Source organism: Eubalaena glacialis, chromosome 11 (assembly GCF_028564815.1).
Source record: "Eubalaena glacialis isolate mEubGla1 chromosome 11, mEubGla1.1.hap2.+ XY, whole genome shotgun sequence".
Classification (NCBI taxonomy): Eukaryota; Metazoa; Chordata; class Mammalia; order Artiodactyla; family Balaenidae; genus Eubalaena; species Eubalaena glacialis.
The window spans coordinates 14326922-14349434 of NC_083726.1; the positions used below are offsets into that span (position 1 = coordinate 14326922).

Below are 22513 nucleotides of genomic sequence, written 5' to 3' on the forward strand. Positions count from 1 at the left end.
AGACAGCTGTGGACCACCTTGTAACCTGCTGCCATCTACGAATTGAGGGCCCAGTATTGTGTTCGGATCACCAGCTAACATTCACTGAGCGTTTACTTTGTGCCAAGCCTATGCTAAGTGCTTTTCATGCTTTATCTCATTCAGTTCTCACTATATTCTATGTAAGGTTTACGTGATTATTCAAAATCATACTTTAGAACATACTTCAGAATCATTGCTTCACATTGAAATCACCTGGGGAGAATTTAAAAACCGTGAGTCTAGGGCTCACCTTAAACCATCAGAACCTCTGATATGGGACCCCTCCATCAGGAGTTTCTAAAACCATGCCAGGTGTACACCTAAAACTAACATAATATTGTAAGTCAATTATACTTGAATAAAAAATAAAAATAAAATCATACAGGTGATTCCTACCTACCAGATATCCTATCTACTAGATAGGAATGCTTCCTTATCTTTCCAAGTATTGCATTATGAAGACCCTCATTTGCACTTTACTACCTTTCTTTCGAAAGGTACTAAAGGAAAGAGTACCTTTCCTCTTTATCCCCTTTGTCCTGTTTTCCTAACCATCCCCAGACTCCAGGACTCCCTAGCTATTTGAATTTGTGTATATTCATTCAGCTCGAGATATTTTGAGTATTAGCTGTGAATAATATCAGGCCCCACGCTAGGCTCTGGGGATGCTTAAGTGACACCAGAATCCTAGCCTCAGACGGCTACTGTCAAGAAAGACCTAGGATAATGCCCTCCAGATTCATCCATGGTATCACAAATGGCAGGATTGCTTTATTTTTTTTAAGGCTGAATAGTATTCCATCGTGTGTGTGTGTGTGTGTGTACACATTATATATACATATACTGAGGAAACATTTTCTTAATCTTCTTTTATAGATATATATCTATCTCATGTTGTTCTTTATCCATTCATCCTCAAAGGACTTGTAGGTTTTTCCATATCTTGGCTATAATGCTGCAGTGAACATTGTGTGTAGCTATCTCTTCAAAATACTGATTTCAGTTTCTCTGGAGAGTTACCTGTGTTACCTGTGTGAGGCAATGGATGCATTAATTGTCTTGATCTTGATAATCATTCTACAACGTATATGTATATCAGATCATCATGTTGGACACTTTAAATCATACAGTTATGTGTCAATTATTCCTCAATAAAGTTAAAATAAAACAAACCTTAAAAAAAGGCTGAGGAGCGATTGCAAGGGATTATCACACATAAATGCCCAGATGGAGAAGGCCCTTGGGCTACCTGTAGGGACGCGGAGGTGCAGGGATTCCCCTCCAGTGGTTTGTTTGCACCTCTGTCCTCGTCTGGATTACCATCCTGTGCTTTCCCTGGGACTGACAGAACCCGGCAAAACAATGTGAGTGACATCATCGAAAAGGAGAGCGCCGCCTCCTAGTCATCTCCTTGAGATCTGTTCCTGTCAACCACCTTTATGCTTAGACATCCCCTCCTCCCCCGCCCCCGCCTTGTCGCCCTGGGCCCTCAATTGCCCAGTCTCCTCTTACAGCGTATGTGACATTTCTCCACAGCAGGTCAGAGGTATCTGAATCAGAATGACAAAGCTGATCCTGAATTGGTTAGCAGAGCCCTGCGGGACCTGCTATAAGTAAGGGAATCTCAGCTCAGACAATTATCCCAGAGAAATGGCTCAAGTTGCTGTCCTTCCCAGAGAGGCTTTGCCGGTCAGACCCACATGTATTCAGCGCAGACTGAATGCCCAGCGCAGTGCAGGCAGGCTTATCGTCAGCTCTGCTCAAGGGGACAACAAAAGCAGTAGAAAACATGACTCCTGTCTTCAAGAAAAGCCTAGCATCAAGTTGCAGCAGCAGCAAATATACTGAGGAAACATTTAACCCTTAATCTTATTCAGAGTCGATTTCATATCTTCCTAAGGAATGTTTAACTGTTTACAGCAGCGGTTGGTTCATGCCAGATTTACCCACAACCTGCTTTTGTTTGTCTCAAGAGAGGAATGGTTGTCACATTTTTTAACAACTGAGAAGAGAAATCAAAAGACAAGTATGTTTGGTGGCACATAAAAATATGAAATTCAAATTTCAGTGACCAGTAATGAAGATTGATTGACACACAGCCACACCATTCATTTTTGTTTTGTCTGTGGCTGCTTTGGGGCTAAAACTGGCAGAGGTTGAGTAGTTGCAACAGAGACTTTTTGGCTCACAAGGCCAAAAATATATAGTCTGGCCCTTTAAGAAAAAGATGACCAGTGAAAGCTTGCAGCTTAGCAGAAAGAACATAATTTGGGGAATCCAGACTTGGATCAGGATCTTGCCTGTGCCACTTAGCTTTCCACATCAGGAAAATGAGAATAAGAAGACGTCCTTAATAGGCTGTTGTGAGGATTGAATAAGCTATTGTAAACATAGCACGGAACCCAGTGATCTAGAACTAGTATAGATACTCAATAATTATTGGTTACTTTCACCCAACTTAGTTGTTACACAAATATGATTTCTTTTCTAGGCACGGAAAGGACAAAATTGCATGAGATCTAGTCCTGCTTTTAACTGGAGAGAGACGTCTCCAAAGATAAAGGGGAAAGGAATGGAACTAATGTATGTATGTGATCTGTTCAAATCTTTACTCCCCGCCTATGAGGGAGAAAGGGAAGGAGGGAAGAAAGAAAGGAGTTACAGGTGTGATTACTCCCTGAAGTAATTAAGCAGGATTCTGTGGTTGAGGATATCAGGGACAGACCTCTCTTGAGGAGATGTTTTAGCTGAGACCCGAAGGGTGCATTGGAGCTGGCCACGGGCCTGGCCTGGAAACAAGAACCCAACAGCCCCATTGGGGGCACGGGCTTGCCTTGTTCTGGAACTGACTGCAGGGTGAGGGGCAGGAGAAGCTTGAGGTGAGACTAGGAATCAGGCAAGAGCTTCCTGGGCCGTGATGGGATGCTCTGGAGTTTGGAGTTTGTTCTGTAACACAGTAGTAAAGACAGCCCCTAGCTGAGAACATCAGTGATCTTTTGTACATTACTAATTAGTAATAATGACTAGTGTAAGATTAATTCCTATTTATCATTCCTCGATCAATACTAATTTTACAGGACCCCCCCCCTTGCATTTCAATAAGCTATTTATTATTGTGCTTTGCTTTGCCTACCCATGTCTGATCCTCTCTCCAAATGTTCATATGATTGTAGGACATCAAGGGACACATTCCTAATTCTGTGTTCCAACTGTGACTTAGATGGCTAGGGCAAAAGGGACTCCCAGTAGCCTTCACTTATCATTCAGTATTTCCTAAAGAGGTATTTATCGCTACATAATCTCCCCGGCCCTCTCTCTGGCCCCTCATGGCTCCTTCAACACACAGATGGGATAATCCAGATGGCTCTGGACTGTGGAGCATGGCCATTCCAGCACCTTCTACTGCTTTATCTTACCACACTACTCCCCCATTTCCTCCCTTTTTTGGAATTATCACCAAGAGGTACCTCAAAATCTTTGTATAATTAAAGTAAAAAGTTTGTATTTGAGGAAAAAATCCACAGGAGTAATTCTGCACAGGGTAGAATATTCCCCAAGGGAAACTTGCCTCTGGAGAAAAGAACTGTATTGTTGCCTCCATTTCACAGATTAGAACAGAGAAGTTAAGTGACAGTCCCAGTGTCACACAGCCAGGAAGCGTCAGAGACCAGATTCAGTCCCAAGTCTGTCTGACTTCAGACCCTAGCTCTTTGCAAAACCCTCTGCTTTGGCCCAAAGGTAGCAAGTGGGCTAAGGAGATGGGCCAGAGAGAACTTCCTGATGCAAAGTTTGTGACACTTCTGGCTATGATTGGGAGATGGACAGTCATTTAACACAAGAACAGTGTTTTGACTTCCTGGCCTGATTTGTCCTGGCTCCACCCATCCAGGACGAGCTAACTGCACTGTACAGAGCCTCTAGGATCTCTGTTTTTAACCAGTTTATTTGTGTGTATCAAAGCCCTTTTTACAATTAGCCATTCAGCAGATATTAATTGAACTTCTGTTAGGTACCTCTGGGCAGGTCCTCTGTCTTATTTCTGAACTCATTCATTTATTTATCAGCTCAGTTGTAAGCATTCTCTGGGTCTGTCTGCCAGGCCTGCCATAGGGATGGGTTCTCCTGCCCTGGAGAACTCACGAGGGGACCCCGAGCAGCAAGATGGGTAGTATAAGGGAATAGCTGGTGGGTGGAGAAGAGACACGTGGCCAGCTGTGCTGCAGGGTCCAGGAAGGCATCCAGAGAGAAGGCTGGGAAGGACGAGGAACAGAGAGAGTAGGGGGTAAATGGAGGCAAGAGAGAGAAAGAGCAAACTATATTTAGCTCAGTTAGAGCTCAGAATGTCATTTTTTTTCTTCCAGTGTTATAATTGACATACAGCACCGTATAAGTTTAAGGTGTAGAGCATAATGATTTGACTTCCATGCATCATGAAGTGATCACCACCGTGAGTTTAGTGACCATCCATCCTCCCACACAGATACAAACGAAAAAGAAAAAAATATTTTTCCTTGTGACGAGAACTCCTAGGATTTACTCTCTTAACTTTCGCATGTAACATACAGCAGTGTTAGTAATATTTATCTTGTATATTACATCCCTAGCACTTATTTATCTTAAAACTGGAAGTTTGTACCTTCTGACCACCTTCATCCAATTCCCCCTCCCCATATCCCACACCTCTGGTCACCACAAATCTGATCTCCTTTTCTATGAGTTTGGTTGGTTGGTTGGTTTTTAAAGTATAATTCCATGATTTTAAAGAGATGCATAATTGTTCTGAAGAGATCCAGTTATAAGAGGGCTGGGGAAAAAAAAAGTAAGCACAGCTTAGGATGACTGCATGCCCTTAAAAGCCAACAGCAGGAGGCCAGCAAACTCCTTTATTTTCTGGTCCCCCGCCCCCCGCCCATCCCAATACAGAGTCCATCCATCTGGGATCCTCCTGGGTTATCGTGATTCCTAAGAGTCCCCCGGAACAATTGCTGGCAGGTACAGCTCTCACCACGCTTCCCCTCCCCCACTTAGCAGAAGCAGAAATTTGTTTCTGGGGAGACATCTCACCCTGCATTAAAGAGCTCCTTAAAAGGATAAAGGGCTTGGTTCCACTTTCCCCCACCCCCTTCCTTCTTTCTGTGTTACTAGAAAAGTCATCAAGGGAAGGGCACTGATCACTCTTGCCCAAAAGCTTGAACCAGGGATCATTTTGCACGTTCTTTGAAATGATTGACACCACAAAAAAGCTGGGTTTAGTTCTCCCTTCTCTTTTCCCAGCATGCAGTGCACACCCCGCTAATCCAATTTGGAGGAAATCCTCTCCCATGAACGGGACAGCCTGTAGGTTTGCCACATCAGGCTGGCAGAGAGCGGCGAGCACGTTCATTCGTGAAGGTTCAGACCCCAAAGGGTTACCACGGCCTCCTTGCCTGCCAGATTCACTTTTTAGTAGATAGGGCCCTTTGTGTGCCCACGGGAGTAATGTTACTAGTGCCAGCTAACATTTATTGAGCAGTTGTTATGAATGTGATACTTCAAATGGGTTATTTACTTGTTTAACGTTCACAGCAGCCCAAGAGGCAGGCACTCCTCGCCGTTGTGCAGTATATCAGCTCGCTCAGGGCCTTTGCACTTGCCAGCCGATTCTGCCGGAGTTCTTGCCCCATTATCAGCGTGGCATGCTCCCTCGTCTCCCGCAGGTCTTTGCTTAAATAACATCCCCTTCTCAGAGAAGCCTTCGCCAACCACCCATTGAAAATTTCAACAGGTCCCCCACCTGAGTCTTCCTGCCTTTCTATGCTCTATCATTATCATCATATATCATCTGTATGTTTAACCTACTTACTTTGCTTATTGTCTGTCTTCTATTCATGTAAAGCCTCCACGAGGATAAGGATTTGTGTTTTCAGAATGGGTTCTGGTACATAGGAGACTCTCAACAGGTATCGATTGAGTGGAAAAAAAAAAATGTAATATCACCATAACCATTTTACAGGCTAGGAAAGAGAAGTCTACAGACATTCGCTCACGGGCCCCAGGTTCTATGGAAAATAAGTAACGGATCCAGAATTAATCTTCATCTCGGGCCTCCAAGTCTTTACAACACTTTAGGGCCAGCACTCAACCAAATCCAAAGCCTTCTCTAGACCTGTGGTTGTTCTAGGAAACAAGGAGACAGAACCGCCTGCTCACCCCATTGAAATGTCCGCTTGAAGTCAGCTTTGGTACGATAGGGATTCGCATTAATAGAAGAGCCATCTCAGCCCCTCCTCTGCTCTGGACACTTGCTTATTGAGATCCAACTCCCCGGAAAGAATTCACTTCAGTTCAACACAAGTGCAGGTCATTATGCTTATCTTGAGCAGACCAGCTGTGTGCTGCCGATGGTGTTGGAAGCTGTGGGTACAGAGGCCGTGAGATACATGGCCACCTGTACGTATCTGCGCTCACTGCATCTTAACGTCACCGGCGTAGACTGGGTTACGTAGTGCTTTTCTGCATCTGGCTTCCTGTACTAGTCACGTCCTACTTCATCTGATCAACAACGGTATTAGAAAATGCATGGGCTTGGGAGCCGGATGAAACTGTGTTTGGATTCTTACTTATTAGCTTCTTAGTTACTTACTCAGTATTTCTGGGATGTTATAAGGAGTAGAGGTGATGGGCATCCCTAGCACAGTACCTGGGGCCCCTGCCTGGGGCCTGGCAGGTACCTAGTAGTGGGCTGCTGCCAGCTTTGTTAGCTATCAGTGTCATCATTTATTTTTGGTCAGCTTATGAGTGCTGGATTCAGTGCCTAGAGGTGAATAGGAACTTAGTTTGGGTTTTAAAAAAATCTGCCCCAGGTAATAGCAGTAGCACTTATTTAATTGAAACTAGCCTTTGTATTAGTCACTGTGCTGAGGGGTCTACTTTATCTTTTTTCATCCTTATCACAGTTCTGTGAGTTATTATTTATACCTGTTTTACAGAAGAGTACACTGAACCGTAGAGCAGTAATTAGGTCACTTAACCAGGTCATGCAGCTAGTAAGCATGGAGCTGACATGTGGATTGATGCTGGGACCTTTAATCTTTGTGGTCAGATCCGCACGTAATCCAAATATGGGACTTGGGAAGTGACTCTCTTCTTGCTATCATTCTCAAACTAGTCAAGGAAGCAACAAAAACTACCAAAGCTGGAGTCCAAAGACTTACATTCAAGTCCTTATTCTGCCATTTGCAGAAGCGTCCCGACCTTAGGGCATTCAGCTCACTTCTCTGAGTCCTGGTCTCCCCATTTATGGAAGATGAAGAGATTGCCCTAGATGATGTCCAGGGGTCCTTCCTACTGCACGGGCCTCTGATTCAGAGAGACAGCCCCTTCTTTCAGCCTGTTGCAAGCCTGCAGGATCAGCCACACTGCCATTGGAGTCAGAAAGACCTCGATGGAAACCTCAACTCTGCCGCTCATGAGCTGTACAACCTCAGTTTCCTTACATGTAAAAGAAGCGTAACCATCCCAATTTCACAGGGGCAGTCAGGGGATTCAATGAAATAACATACATGTAAATAGTCAGGATCCCATCATCTTATCAGGTAATTCAAGGTATTTTAATGAAGGGACTGTTTATGGGGTGGACAGCACTGAAGGTGTCGGCAAGGAGACTGAGGCACCAGAGACCAGCAGAAGCCACAGCTGTTACCAGCTCTGGGCCAAGAGATACGTGTTAGTTTCCTAAGGCCGCCATAGCTAAGGACCACAAACTGGGTGGCTTAGACGGCAGGAATTTATCTTCTTACCATTTTGGAGGCTGGAAGTCCAAGATCAAGGGTTGGTTCCTTCTGAGGCCTCTGGCCTTTCCTCGTGAGATGGCTGTCTCATCCCTGTGTTTTCACACGGCCGTCCCTCTGTACCTGTCTGCCCAGGTTTCCTCTTCTTATAAGGATGCTGGTCCTACTGGATTAGGAACCTCCACTGACCTCATTTTAAGTTAACACCTCTTTAAAGACCCCACCTCCAAATATAGTCACATCCTGAGGTCCTGGGTGGGGGGTTAGGACTCCAACATATGAATTGGGGGAGAGGGGCACAGTTCAGCCCATAGTAAGATACAAAGAAGAGGTGATGCTGCCAGACACCAGTGAGAACTAGAGCCGTGGAGGTGGCTGCCCAGAGGAAGCTGCAGGGGAGGGGAGACAGGCCCTGCTGGAAACACTGCCCGGACTCGAGAGTGCGCAGGGAGGATGGTACCCTCCTTCCTCCCACCCTCCAGTCTGTCGCGTTGCTTCCGACGGGGAATCTGCCACCAGGGATCCCAGGCGATTCCGTCTGTGATGGCCGTGAGCTCTGCATACCTCCCCGGATGTTCTTTCAGCGCCTGCTTGTTCCTCATGTGCGTGAACGATTGAATGATGAAAAGATACGTAGTGTGCCCTTCCGTGTGGGTTCACTTTGTTTAAGTTGGAAATGGCAGGAATGCCCGTTGCCCTTCCACAGTCCATTAGCTCGGCGTTCAGTCAGGCTCTAGCGCACGTGCAGCTGGTCCGCACTGCCCGGCCATCCGAGCCGTCTCACCCTTCTTGGTGAGCAAATGAGACATCATCTTGTGCAGTGAAGCATCTAGCCAGGCCGGTAGGGAGATGAAGGCTCATTATTTGTTAAAAATTAAAATCTCCATTCCAACAAGCCAGGCAGCGGATCTGACTTCTGTTCAGGGAGTAGTTATTTTTCAGTACCTGATAGAAAGCCCGTGGGGCTGTGGACCCCCAGGCAGGCTCTGTGGCTCTGTGCTCGGCTCTTGCATCTACCTCTGGCTTTCCTGAGCATCAAAACATGCTCCATTTTGTTCAGTGGTCATTTTAAGATCAACACCTTGGACACTCTATATTTTTTCCCTATACAGATCCAGAAAATACTTTCTTCAAACTGAAGGAGACAGGCTGGAGAGTCTTTAATAACTACCTTAACTACAGTAGGTTTGCACTCAACAGAAATGCATACAAATGACACCAAAAGACATGTTCAAGAATGTTTATAACAGCTTTCAAAACTGGAAGCATCCCACGTGTCCATCAGCAAGGTAATGGATAACTAGGGTGAGATATATTCATAGTGTAGGTAACGATACAGAATTAAATGAACAGACTACAACAACATGCAGTAATGCAAATGGGCTTCACAGAAATAATACTGAGCCAAAAGGCCAGTCATAAGAAGGGCGAATACTGTATGATTTGATTTATATATAATTCAGAACCTGATAAAACTGAACTATGGTGTAAGAATTCAGGATAATGGCAGGACAGTGGGTGTATGTGTGACTATAAGGGGGATTCTGGTCTGTTCATGATGTTCTGTTTCTTGGTCCAGGTTCTAATACAATGGTGATTTCACTTTGTGAAAATTCATCACGTTGTGTACTTATGATCTGTGTACTTTTCTGAATGTATATTATACTTCAATTAAAAGTTTACTTATAAAAATCTTGGTTAAAAAGTATTTGCCATGGGAACTCCCTGGTGGTGCAGTGGTTAAGAATCTGCCTGCCAATGCAGGGGACACGGGTTCGAGCCCTGGCCTGGGAAGATCCCACATGCCGCGGAGCAACTAAGCCCGTGTGCCACAACTACTGAGCCTGCGCTGTAGAGCCTGCGAGGCACAACTACTGAGCCTGTGTGCCACAACTACGGAAGCCCGCGTGCCTAAGGCCTGTGCTCCACAACAAGAGAAGCCACTGCAATGAGAAGCCCGCGCACAGCAACAAAGACCCAACACGGCCAAAACTAAATAAATAAATTTATTTAAAAAAAAACAAAAACAAAAAACAAAACAAAACAAAAAAAAAAAGTATTTGCCAGCCACCAAAGCCTTTATGTTCTCAGTCCCATCACAGTTCTGTTCAGTGAGAGGAAGAGATATGGTACAATTCTGTTCTCTTAAAGGACCGCTCCCCATGACATGAGATCTGAACCCACCTCCTTTTAAAAGAACCAACCTTGCTTGCCCAGAACACACCTCTCTATTTCAGTGCCCACAGCACCTGCAAATGCTTCAGAGCAGGGACCACTGTGTTTTCCATTTCTGTGTACCTAGTGCCAGGCACATAGAAGTCGCTTGATGGACATCTATTGAATGAATTAATGAGTGAGTGAGGGACCAGCCTTTTATAAGGTCTGAGCAGCCCTTTATACTCCATCCATCCACACTTTCAGAAATCCCAGCAAAGTCAGGGAAGGCTTCAGGTGGAAGGATTTCCATTTTCTCTCTCTGATAAAGAGCTTTTGAGAAGAAAAAACACTTATAAATTAAAAGGTTCTACTTTTGCTTTTTATGATCAAAAGTGAGTCCTAGGTAAAATCAGCAGGGGATTTTAAAGTAAGTGAATTTTAATAAACTTACCTTCTATGGGGTCATCATGCATGAGAAGAGAACTCTATTGCTTCAAAGCAGAAGAGAGGAAAGTCGAAATTATGTGGGTCATTGTCATAAACATTTCCAGGATGAGGGCCGGCATCTTCCCCAGAGCCTCCTGTGTAGCCAACCACTCAGTGCCCACTTAAAGTTTTGTTTCTCTGGTTCAAGCCAATGAAGCCACAAGAAATGCTAAAGGACCAAAGAATAAATCTTCATTTTCGTGTATCAGCCCTTACTGTGCAGGTGGAGAGCTGAGAAAATGCAGGTGGAAGTGAAGGGAAAAGCAATATTCTACCAGCTTCCTGGGGGAGAGCAGGGGCGCGGGGAAGAGGTCCTGGTAAATAAGTCTAGGAAGTGTTGGATGTGGTAACCACCTTTGAGATTCGCCATGCACACTGATAAAACCAACACTGTTTAACTTTAACCCACTATCTCCTAAACTTATTTAACACAGCTAACCCTGCTTCCCACAACACCTATTAGCATCCTGCAGAAGGCCATGGAAAACACTGCCTTGAGGAATAAAAGGTTTAATCTGAAACCTGCTCTGAACTGGTCTGAAGGCATCAGGTAGCCACTTTGGACCTCAGTTTCTTCTTCTGAATTAAGGAAGCGCGTGATCGGAATTGACCAAGTCAGTTCTAGCCATATTCTTTAGCTTGGCTGAAGCATGAAAGCTGGCTCCATGGAAAGAAAGAAAGAAAGAAAACAATGGCAGAACCTCCTCTTAAACAGCAGGTTTTCATAACATGAGCTTAAGGTTTTAACCCATTCGCTGAAAGGGTTTTAAGGCGTTCTCCTGGCCTGCAAGAGGTGGTCCAACGCAGGCTGAGAGGTTGTGGACTCAGATGCAGAAAGAAGAGGACTTCTGTGCCGTGTGGGAGGGAGAGTTGATATAAGTTAGCTCTGGAACAGTGTGCTGATTTAAATATTTCTTGACTGCACCCCATGGTCCCTTACACCAGGTTAGAACCCACCTGTGTGAGCAGCTTCAGTCACACAGGGCCACCCTGCCTCTCCTGGCCTTGTATGCTTGGTCTCTCCCAGGTTCTGACACATGCAGTCTGGTTCTGGCCTGTGGTCTTCACAGAGACCCCCAAACATTCACATTACTGTTCCTCCAGGAGCTCCCTGACTTGTTTTGGTTTTAGGCCACCGATTCAGCAAAGTCTCGCCATATTTACTATGGGCATGTACACAGACACACACGCACACCAGGAGGCAGCATGGCGTGGCTGAAAGACCACAGGTCTAAGAGTGAGACTAATTTTGCCACTCACTAGCTAAGTGCGAGCCTTAGTTTCTTCATCTCAAAAATGGGGATAATTCCATCGACCTAGCAGGCTTGTCGTAGGAGTCAGAGGTCATCTAGGTTACGCACCTTGTCTTTAGGATACAGCAGTTGCTTAATAAATAGCAGGTGACAGTCATCAGCATTGTCACCATTTTTAGTCTGTTCTCCCTTTTACAGTTGCATTGGTAAAAATCAATATCTGGCTCATTTTTTTAAAAAAGCATTATTTTCTCTCTCCACATCCGCATCCAGCTTCCTTTCCCTGCCATATTGCCTACCAAGATGTTACTACATATTCAGTTTGGGAAAAAATATTGTCCTCTGATCCACAGATGAAACAACACCCTTCCTCTGGACCAGATGTTCACAGGAGAAGCCTTTGATTTTTAATTTATTTATTCATTTATTTATTTAGTGTTGGTCTCTTAAGCTCCCAGCACAGCAGGAGGAGGTAAGGCTGTGTGAGCCCCACGCATCCCAGCCAGCTCCGTTGGGAGGGCCTTTCAAATTCAAGGCATGCTGCCTCTGTGCAGAGAGCTGGCTTCCAGGGCAAAGGGCTTGCGCCATGCTCCCAGACCCCAGTGGCAAGTATGGAAAGGGCAGATCACGCAGCAGCAAAGGCCAGAGTCAAGCTTTTTGGCACCCGTGTCCCCCTGACAGCAGGGAAGCAGTGTCAACGTCTGTCTGGGGGCACTTATTCCAAAGCCAAAGCTGTGTTGTTTCAGCTTGAAAGGGTCCAATTTCAGAAGGAGCCATTTTCATCATTTTAGCTAGTGTTCACTTAAAAAGCTTGTTCCCACATTGCGTGCGTGCACATGATTTGTATTAATTCGAGTGGGAATCAAGCAAGTTTAATGAGTGATAATTAGGTACCTTAATGAAGAAATGTACAGTTTCTGTAACTGTTATTTACAGACTTTTAGGTACCACTTCATATTTCCAAAGGCCTTCACAATCGTTAATTAGGGTATCTCCCCGGCACCATAGGAGTTAGGTCAATAAGTAGTTAGAGTTATGTTTCCCTGGAAATGTTGTTTTTTAGCTCTTGTACAATCTGGGTACGAACTCCCAACCTTTGAAGAAACAGGCAGATTCTCTTATAAGTACATATTCGTGTGATTATATTTAACAGCTTAAACAGACTTCTTAGCTGCTTAAGAACGTAATTTACTCACATGATTGTTCTTGGGGTGGATTTTCTTTCCATCAATTTCTTTTCTTCCTGTGGGTTGTATCCCTTAGTGGCCACTTGCAGTAACCCCAAGGGACATCTTAGTCATGCTGGTGGTGACACCCTAAGTGACTATCGACAGAAGACTAAGAAGCAATATGGACCTGGCAATATGTCACAATTTTTAAATTATTTTTATTTTTTTATTTTTTTTAATTTATTTTTGGCTGTGTTGGGTCTTCGTTTCTGTGCGAGGGCTTTCTCCAGTTGCGGCGAGCGGGGGCCACTCTTCATCGCAGTGCGCGGGCCTCTCACTATCGCAGCCTCTCTTGTTGCGGAGCACGGGCTCCAGACGCGCAGGCTCAGTAGTTGTGGCCCACGGACCCAGTTGCTCCGCGGCATGTGGGATCTTCCCAGACCAGGGCTTGAACCTGTGTCCCCTGCATTGGCAGGCGGATTCTCAACCACTGCACCACCAGGGAAGCCCCTGTCACAATTTTTAAGTGTCCAGTGCATTCTACACGCACAAGGAGATTTTTAGAGAGACCAGTGAGTTCAGGCTCATAGAGGAGTTTTTGGGTATGGACATTTATTCTCAATATTTCTCAAGTCAGCAATATTGAGTACTGTTCCTACTATACTCAGTACTTTTTTTTTTTTGATGTCATAGAATCTTTACCTCAAGATAGGAAATAATAAATCATGGCATATACCAGATGCTTTGAAAGATATAATTTTTAAGTCCTTATAATCATCTTGGAGTTAATGTGGGATTGTCCCCTTATTACAAATAAGGAACTGGGGCTCAGGATCCCAGTGACTTTTTTAAAGAGATATTGCAATAAGTGATCATATCAGGACTCAAACCCAGGACTTATGTTTCCAAGTCCAGCACAGTTTTCATGTTACATACAGCTCCCTTCTGTGATAGCTACAAAAATTCCTGTGTTCCTGGAATTCATTCTACTGCATCAGTGTGAGGATACGGGAATATTTATTACACAAATAACCTGTGGTTAATTATAGATTTATGAGCAAAGACAAATGCTAGACAACTTTATGCGGCCTCTTTTTAATTGTCTTTTTTGAGAGAAGAGAGGGAAATGGGTCATTACCTTTTAAGGTCTGCTATTCAAATGTGTTAGAAAAGATCTGCTGCCTGATTGACATTCACAGCCCTGGAGGGAGAAGTCTGTCTGGCCTGACCTTCAGCAGGTAATCCTCTGCCTCTTTTAGATTTCAGTTTCGATATCAGTTATTTCAGGAAGCTTTTCCCTAATGCTCCCACCACACCCAGATCACAATCAGTTCCCCTGTCCCCGACTCCCATGGTTCTTCACACATCTCCTATCTGTCACTGTTTTCCATTTTCTTGGTTACCCATCTCCCTTCCCTGTTAGGCCTTGCTCCCCAAGAACAAGGACTGTGTTTTACAAACTGCTGAGTCCCCAGTTAACCCAGTGAATGGAACTGTAGGAGTTACTCAAAAGGTACGTCTAAAATGAATTGTGTGTACATTGTATTTCAGCATCTGTATGCGCTGCAGTGTGCTCACCACCAAAAGTTTAGTTTCCATCCATCACCCTACAGTTGACCCCTTTTATCCATTTCACCCTCTCCACCTTCCCCTCTGATAACCACGACTCTATTCTCTGTATCTATGTGTGTATAATGTTGTACACATGAAACTTATATAATGTTATAAACCAATGTTACCCCCATCAATTTTTTTAAAAAACAAATTTCAGTTAGGTTGCACATAGTAGGTGCTCAATAAATAACTGTTGAATGAATGAGTAAAAGAAGAGATGTGAAAGGCACTTTAAATGTAGACTCCATGAGTCTCCGTGATGGCCTAAATTGTAAGAGAAAAGGAAGATGGGGCAATTCAAGATGTTTCAAGACAAATAGCACCATCAATACAGCAATCCTTGTACAACATGGGAGGCTGTACCCCAGCTGAGCGCTCAGAAGTGTGCCCAATGAATTGGGATTAGGATGTTTATTGCAGCATTGTTTATAAGAACAGAAACATGGGAAACAGCCAAAATGTCCTTCCGCAGCGGAATGCATAAATAAATTGTGGTGTAGCTATACAAGGAATGAATAAAGTGATTACAATGAATAAACTAGATACTGAAACCGTAACATGATTAACTCTTAAAAGCCATAACATTGGGTGAAAAGGTAAGTTAGAGTAGAAAATATGCACTGTGAAACATACTGAAAACACCGTATATTGTTTATTAATATATGCATAAAGAATACAAATTAAAAAAACATGCAGGAAAATGAAACCCAGTCACTCCAGGATACTGGTTACCTTTGGGAAAGGGAGGGCTACAGTGAGATGGAGGAGCTTCTCATTTACCTGTGACATTTTATTATAAACAGCAAATGTGGCAGTATATTAACATTTATTAAATCGGGGTGGTAGGTATTTGTCATATTAGTTTCTGTACTTTTCTGTTAGTTTGAAATAGTTCATGCTTCTAAAAATTAAATTTAAATCACACAAAGGAGAAGGTTGGGTAACTGGGAGAAGGACCCTACATTTCTGCCTTTAGTCTTCTGTTCTGGACCACCCCCCCCCCCCCACCTCTTTTCAACTAGCCTGGCAAACTATATGGAGTCACATCTGCCACTTAGGACTTGCTAAGTCTTAACACCATTTAAAAGCATCAATTCTCAGCTCAGTCTCCAGAGACTGATAGATCTACCATTGATGCCTCTAGAGGCTTCACGGTGTTCATAAGTATCTTTTGTCATTGTTTATAGTTTCTGCATTCCTCCTTTTTTGTATATATTGGAGCATCTAGCCCTAATTCTAAATCTAATTAGCATTAGTTTCTGCAATAAGATTTAGTGAAATTCTCTTTCATATGTGTGACTGGAATCTATTTTCTTGAATCCATCACTACATTCTCTTGTTTTGTAACGCTGTCACTTTTTCTTTCCTTTCTCCCCCAAAGAAGCAATCAAATAATACCCTTGTGGTGAATTTTGCTATTTCTAAAATTCCTCCCGTGTTTGGGGAACACTTTCAGTGGCGTGCTGGACCTAACTCCCCCTAGCTCAGGAGGGCCAATTGTGCTCAGTCCTTCCCAACTGCTTGTTTGGTGACATCACATCAGTAGCTTGAAATCGGCCACAATGAGAGTATTTACACCATGGCAATCAGCAGTCACTACAAATCAAGGTTTGGGGTGTTTTTCCCCTGAAGAGCTAGCTGGTGGTTAAACATTTACCAGCCTACCACTAGGGGGCGTGGCAGTTTTCTGAGTTTGCAGGGCAAGTAGCATTTTCCTCCTTTTACCCAGGTAGAAACCAAAAGTCAGAAAAGGAGAAGGTCTTGGCCTGAGTCACAGAACTCCCCAGAGGCATTGCTGGGGCTCTGGTCTGTGTGGTATAGCTGAAGAAGCACCAACTTTGGAGTCAGGCAGATCGGAGTTTGGATCTCGTAGAGCTGCTGTTGTACTGTGAACTGTTCAAGTGTCTGACCCACCCGCCCCCCTCAGTTTCCCCACCTGCAAAATAAGGATGACAATATTTACCTTATCGATGTGCAAAAAACCTAACAAAGCACAAGGGAGATATGCAATAAATATGATTTGCCCTTCTGACTTAAAAGTTCAGATCTCTGTGTATTATCCCATTCTTCCCATAACCATATATATTCTATTTCAACTCTCTCTACCTGAACAAACACCTTTCACTAAATAGTGAATATACTTTTGGGCTTCCCTGGTGGCGCAGTGGTTAAGAATCCGCCCGCCAATGCAGGGGACACGGGTTCGAGCCCTGGTCCAGGAAGATCCCACATGCCACAGAGCAGCTAAGCCCGTGCGCCACAACTACTAAACCTGCGCTCTAGAGCCCGTACTCCGCAAAAAGAGAAGCCACCACAACAAGGAACCCACTCGCCGCAACTAGAGAAAGCCCACTCGCAGTAACGAAGACCCACTGCAGCCAAAAATAAATAAATAAATTTATTTTTAAAAAAACAGTGAATGTACTTTTTCTCCAAGTATGTGCCACTGGAATAAGTAGAAAAAAGTCTCAGTGTTGACATTTATGTGTGATTTGGGGAATCAGTTTCTTTCCGACAATCTTAGAAAATGTACTAGGTATCAACTAAGATCATTTTTCAGCTGCCTGGAGTTTTCTCCACTGACTGTTCTGCTGAGCTAAGCTTCCTGAGGAGGATTGATTTGGGAGGCCATCGGGGCCACAATTCCATCCACCAAAGTAACTGCAGTGGCCTGCAGGGACATTCTCTTGGCTGTTCGTGTTCTGTGCGCTGTACTGTCTCTGCATGCCCTCACTGACCTGGTGATAGGCATTTGCTCCTAAGCCATTCAGCTAAGCCAAAATGTATTTTTCTTTTTAGACTTTTACTAATGTATTTTTACCTGAATAATACATTTAGTTGTTTTTAACATTTTAAAAAATACAAAGGTATATACAGTGGCAATTTCCCTTCCTAGACAGTCCGCCCTTCATTCAGGTCCCTCCCCATGAAAACTAACCCCACAAAAAAGAAGATGGAAAGGAGGAGGAAGCAGCCTCTGACTATTAGTTTCTTATGAACCCAAAGGCTCTTGGAGCCCCATCTTGAACACCTAGCATCAGCACAGCCTTCACCATAGTTTCCATCTGTGTTGATTCTGTTCGACCAAAGAAGTCTGTTGAAACCAGGAATACTGCAACGAGCTCATATGGCTTATCAGTAGGTATAAAGCAAATTGGCAAAGACATACCCAGAATAAAGTCGGAGAGGATCTGCTTTGTTTCTGTAAAGATAAATGGCATATGTTGTATAAACACCATCCATCAGCTAACCCTAGGTAGGTTGTCATATATCTGGAGAAAAACATAGGAGAGAATCTCTGCTTACAGGTGATGTACTATGTGTCAGGTGCAGTGCTAGGCTTTTTTTTTTTTTTTTTTTTGGTGGTAAAATAAACATAACATAAAAATGCCATTTTAACCGTCTTTCAGTGTGCAGTTCAATGGCATTTGGTTCATTCACGTTGTCGTGCAGCCATCACCACCATCCGTCTCCAGGGCGTGCTGGGCTCCTTCGCCCATCTCACTTAGTTCTTGGGACAGCTTCTGAGGTCTGTGTTAATGTTCTCCACGCAGTGAGGATATTTCAGAGAGATTGTTTACGTCTCATCCTGAGTACCTGGCAGAGCCTGGGGTGAATCCAGGCGTGTTCGTCTCCAGAACACGTGGACAGGCGTGCCTGGCTGTCTCTCTTACTGTCGTGTTTTTCCTCTCTTCCGTCCTGTACTGTTGTCTAGGGGTGATCCTGCTGCTTCTGGACAAGCTGCGGAAGATGAAGTGGGAGCAGATGTGGAGGCTGACCGCAGAGAGGGAGTTGATGGGCATGCTCTCCACATCCTTAGCTGATCAGGTGAGTAGCCAGCTTAGAAGGTACGGTTATTCCTGAGCTCCCTGGCGCTGTTTCTCAAAATTGGCAAGTGGCTGAGTCTGCATTGTTTTTCCAGATCTGTATGACTGCTTACTTGGCTAGATCTGCCTTGTACTTGCCAGCCTAAGACAACAGCACTCCCCTTAGTTCATTCCCCTTGTTCGTTCGTGTGCGTGTTCAGCAGACTTGCCCTGCACACGGTGCGTGCCAGGGAATATGTTCAGAAATAGGATTACAGAGATAAATGAAGGACACAGTCCTTGGCCTCAGAGAGCTCATAGTTTATTGACGAAGAGTCATAAGTAAATGATAATTTGGTGTGTTAGGAGGTCACCGTCTTCATCTTCGTGTAGAATATCCAGTGCCTGCCCCCTGAGATTCCAGAATACCAAGGCATATTTCCCAGACAAGATTCCATTTTCCTTTCTGGCAAATAGAATCTAACTTTTAAAGCAAAGCCTTTTGCTTAGATCCTATACTATGACCCCATCCTCAAGGGAAATGCATTTAAATAGAAGGGACAAACCTCCTTGGCTGGTGAAACCAGCTTTTAATCCAGGCAATCTGAAGAAGCCCATGAACTCCACCAAACTATTAACATAAATTCATTAAAACCCCATTTCTCATTTTGGCTAAGAAATGCAGAGGCCTGAGCCTTTGACGTTGAATCTACCAGGGTCACACATCTAGATTATGAGTTTCCCATGGTATAAATGGCCATCTTGAAATGTAAAGATGACTTCTCTGAGTTCTCTGCATTTTATCCTTTCCTGTTTAACCAAAAAGCAAGCTCACTCTCCCTTTTTTTGATCAACATTCAGTTGTCTGATTTGTTGAATTTTTGCAAAGTTTTCTAATGTGGAGGAAACAAGAAACTCTGTGGTGTTAGTTTACTATTTTTTTTAGCATTGTTATTATTCTGTATTTCCCAAGCAGCCAGAAACTAATTTCCTTTTTCAAACGTGAGATATGGTATAATGAATGAGTTAAAAATTACCCAGGTAGCTGTTTTAAACCTGAGGGGAAAATTGTCCTCCATCATCATATTTCAAGTCAGGTCATAATGACTTGAGTGTGTCCCCAAAAGCTAGCAATTGCCTGTCTATGTCCCATGAGGATAGTTTATTCAGCCATCTCCTTCTGCGAAGGCCCATAATTCACCTCCCGACACCACCTGTCAGCAGCTAGTTAATATGTGTGTGGCCTGCCTGGTGCAAGAGCTTGGAGAAGAGCTGGAAAGAAGTAAAGCCTCCCTAGAAAAGTCAGAGTTGGATTTGGAAATGGGGAGCACGGGCACAGGCACCCTGGCCTGCAGGAATCCCAGGTGCATCCATCATCGAGTCTGCCCAGCGCCCCAGGGAATGCTGCTGAAGCAGGATCTGTAATTTGTCTCAGCCCCTCAATGAGCAGAGCGACCTGTCATCACGCAGTTTCCTCTCCAGGAGGCTCAGGATGGATGACACAGGATTCCTCGGTGAGGTGAGAAGAGGGGCGGAAAAGTGACTTCATTTATTATATGCTGGCTCGGGTGGAAAAGACGCTCCGTGTCTGCCCCCTTTGCTGGATGGTGCTCACTGAGACCAGCAGGACCCGTGAGCTTCAAGTCAGTGTGGGGCATTCCCCCCTCTCTATTCAAACATGACTGCTTGGTTTCTAGAGATAAAAGGCAAGGGAAATGCCCTGCAGTGCAAGTGAGCCTGTGCTCCGAGCAGGAGGCTCAAGAGAGATTGCACAGGAGGTGCGGTGCCTCAAGAGCCAGCATCACAAGCTCAGCCAATCTGACTGTTTTGACTGTATCTCTGGCTTTTATCCCCTAGGATATTTTCAACGCTGTCATCAAACAAAACCCCTTCCTCGTGTATCAGCTCCCCTGCTTCTGGAACGTGCAGCTGTCAGACCACACCCGCTCTGAGCAGTGCTACAGAGACGTGTCTGATCTAAAGGTAGGGTAAGGAAGGCCCTGGTGGGCGGTGGCAGAGGGAAGCTGGATGGGGCAGCGCCCTTCAGGGGGATGATTGGCTCGGAGCTTTGTGTGCAGTGTGGTGAGAGAGAGAGAGAAGGGTGCAGAAGAGCAAAAAGAATGGGCTTTTATTCTTTGTTTTGTTCCCCCCCCACCCCGCCCTGTTTTGGCTTTCTGGAAAGCATCAGTCCTCCCAGCATAAGAACCAGCTTGTGTGGTTATTCTTCCTGCTACCTGCTGCTGGCTGTTTTGGTTCATGTTGGCTCCCCGAATCCAGTCATTTAATTCAAATGAAAACATTTATTGAGGGCCTACTTTGTGCCAGGTGCTGTAGATATGGATATGAATAACTTATTTTCTACTTTCAAATCATTCTTGGCAGAGAGGAGCAGAGAAACATGTAAGGAAATAAATGTAAAAAAATATGACAGATGCTATGATAGTTGTGGATGAGGTGAGATGCCAGCAGGGAGAAGGGACAGTGAGAGAAAAGCCTTTATCATTGGTCTCTAAGTACCAAACACAGTGGTAAGGCCTGACAGGAGATAGACAAAGAAGAAGGGGTGTGTGTATCAATTACCTACTGCCACAGATAATGCTGCATAACAAGCTATTCTAATAGGGGCTTAAATCATCAACCATGTATTTAGTTGATGAGTCCACAGGTTGACTGGATGGTTGTCTGATATTCACTGGCTTATCCAAATGTCTATGATCAGCTTCAGATGGGGTGGCTGGTGGCTAGGGCAACTTGGTTTTCCTCCAGTGTCTCCTGTGTCCTGTCAGCAGGCCAGTCTAGCTCATTCTCATGGCAAAGCAGAGGTGGAAAAGGAAGCCCTAGGGCACACAAGGAAACCCGAGTCCTTTTTGCTGACATCCTATGTGCCAAAGTAACTGTGTGGCTGAGCCCAGAGTTAAGGGGTGTGTCAGAATTCCCTACCTATAGTCGTGAAGGATTGAAAGAGTGAAGAACTGACCTCAGCTATTAAATGACAGATTAATGATTTGAACCCAGGCCTGTCTGACACCAAGTGTGTTTGCCCTGTGGCTGTAATAGAAGAACTAGATACATGCATCCATAGAGTTTATTTCATTTAAAATTTATACCCATTGCCCAGGTGACAATGTGGTAACAATAATTGCAAGTTATAAAAAGGAAAAAGGGACCCAAACCTTGTTTTACTAACAAGTCAGGCTTCTCTTATTGGTTTCTGGTCCATATCCACATTATGTACATATTATGTCTTATTTATAGTCACAATTTACATGGAATTTTGTATTCTTCCATTGCTTAGCCATTCTGGTTACCTTAGTTGTTTTCAAACTTTCACAAATATAAATATTGAACAGCTCAAAGTTCACACCCTCTCAGGAGTGAAATCACAGAGTCAAAAATAAAGAACTGTTTTTTAACGCACTTGAAGTTCATTGCAAAATATTTAAAACAGAAGTACCTGCATTATTCATTCTTTAAATCGGCATTTATGAAATTCCTTCAATATGTCATGTATTTGTTAGACATAAGGAGAATAGATGAAATGCACAGGAATATTTCCAAGAATATCATGAACTAAAAGTTCAAAGGGGAGGAAAATAAAACCAACCCTATAAAGAACACCTAAAAATGCTGCATAAAAATTTTTTTAATGTTTTGAAAGCATAGCTGATCAGTTCATAAATTAAATGAAGTAAGCAGAGGCCAAAAAACAGTGATAAAGTGTGACTCCAGAATGATAAGCAAAAAGCAGCTGCATCTGACATTTGCTGGGTATTTGCTTATCCTTGGTGTCTGGGAGCCTGGTATAAATGTAGGTAGCTGTATAATTATTGTTCAAACAAGGGAATGTTACCATGGGTTGCACTGGGATAATAGGCCTAAATCAAAATCAGGCAACCCATACGTATAGCCATTCTGTTGAAATGCTATGTGTGGGAACTTGGGCCCCAACACGAAAAAACACAATTAGAAGACCCTGGCATAAAGTCAGGATCCATGAAGAGTGATATCCTCGGTAGATAAACAGTTTAAAAACCCATAGTATAGGAGGAAACAACAGAGATTGTTGCCAGTTTCATTCTTTGCTTTTGGTGGAATAAGGGAGAAATGTTTCCCCTGAGAATTCCTAATTTGAAGCCTGTGCTCATATTATTTGGGGGGCTAAAATTATATGTGTGGGGCAGAAATACAAAGAAGAAAATGAAAAATTTCCAGACCCCTGGGAAAAACAAACAGAAATC

General features: G+C 43.9%; 1 protein-coding gene across 1 annotated transcript in view; it reads left to right on the forward strand.

The window, feature by feature from the left end:
- LARGE1 (LARGE xylosyl- and glucuronyltransferase 1) overlaps window positions 1-22513 on the forward strand; it is a 598072-nt gene that overhangs the window by 498738 nt on the left and 76821 nt on the right. Inside the window, 2 exon segments of the mRNA XM_061204391.1 lie at window positions 18185-18297; window positions 20133-20258. Of these exon segments, the coding sequence (XP_061060374.1) occupies window positions 18185-18297; window positions 20133-20258 (239 nt within the window).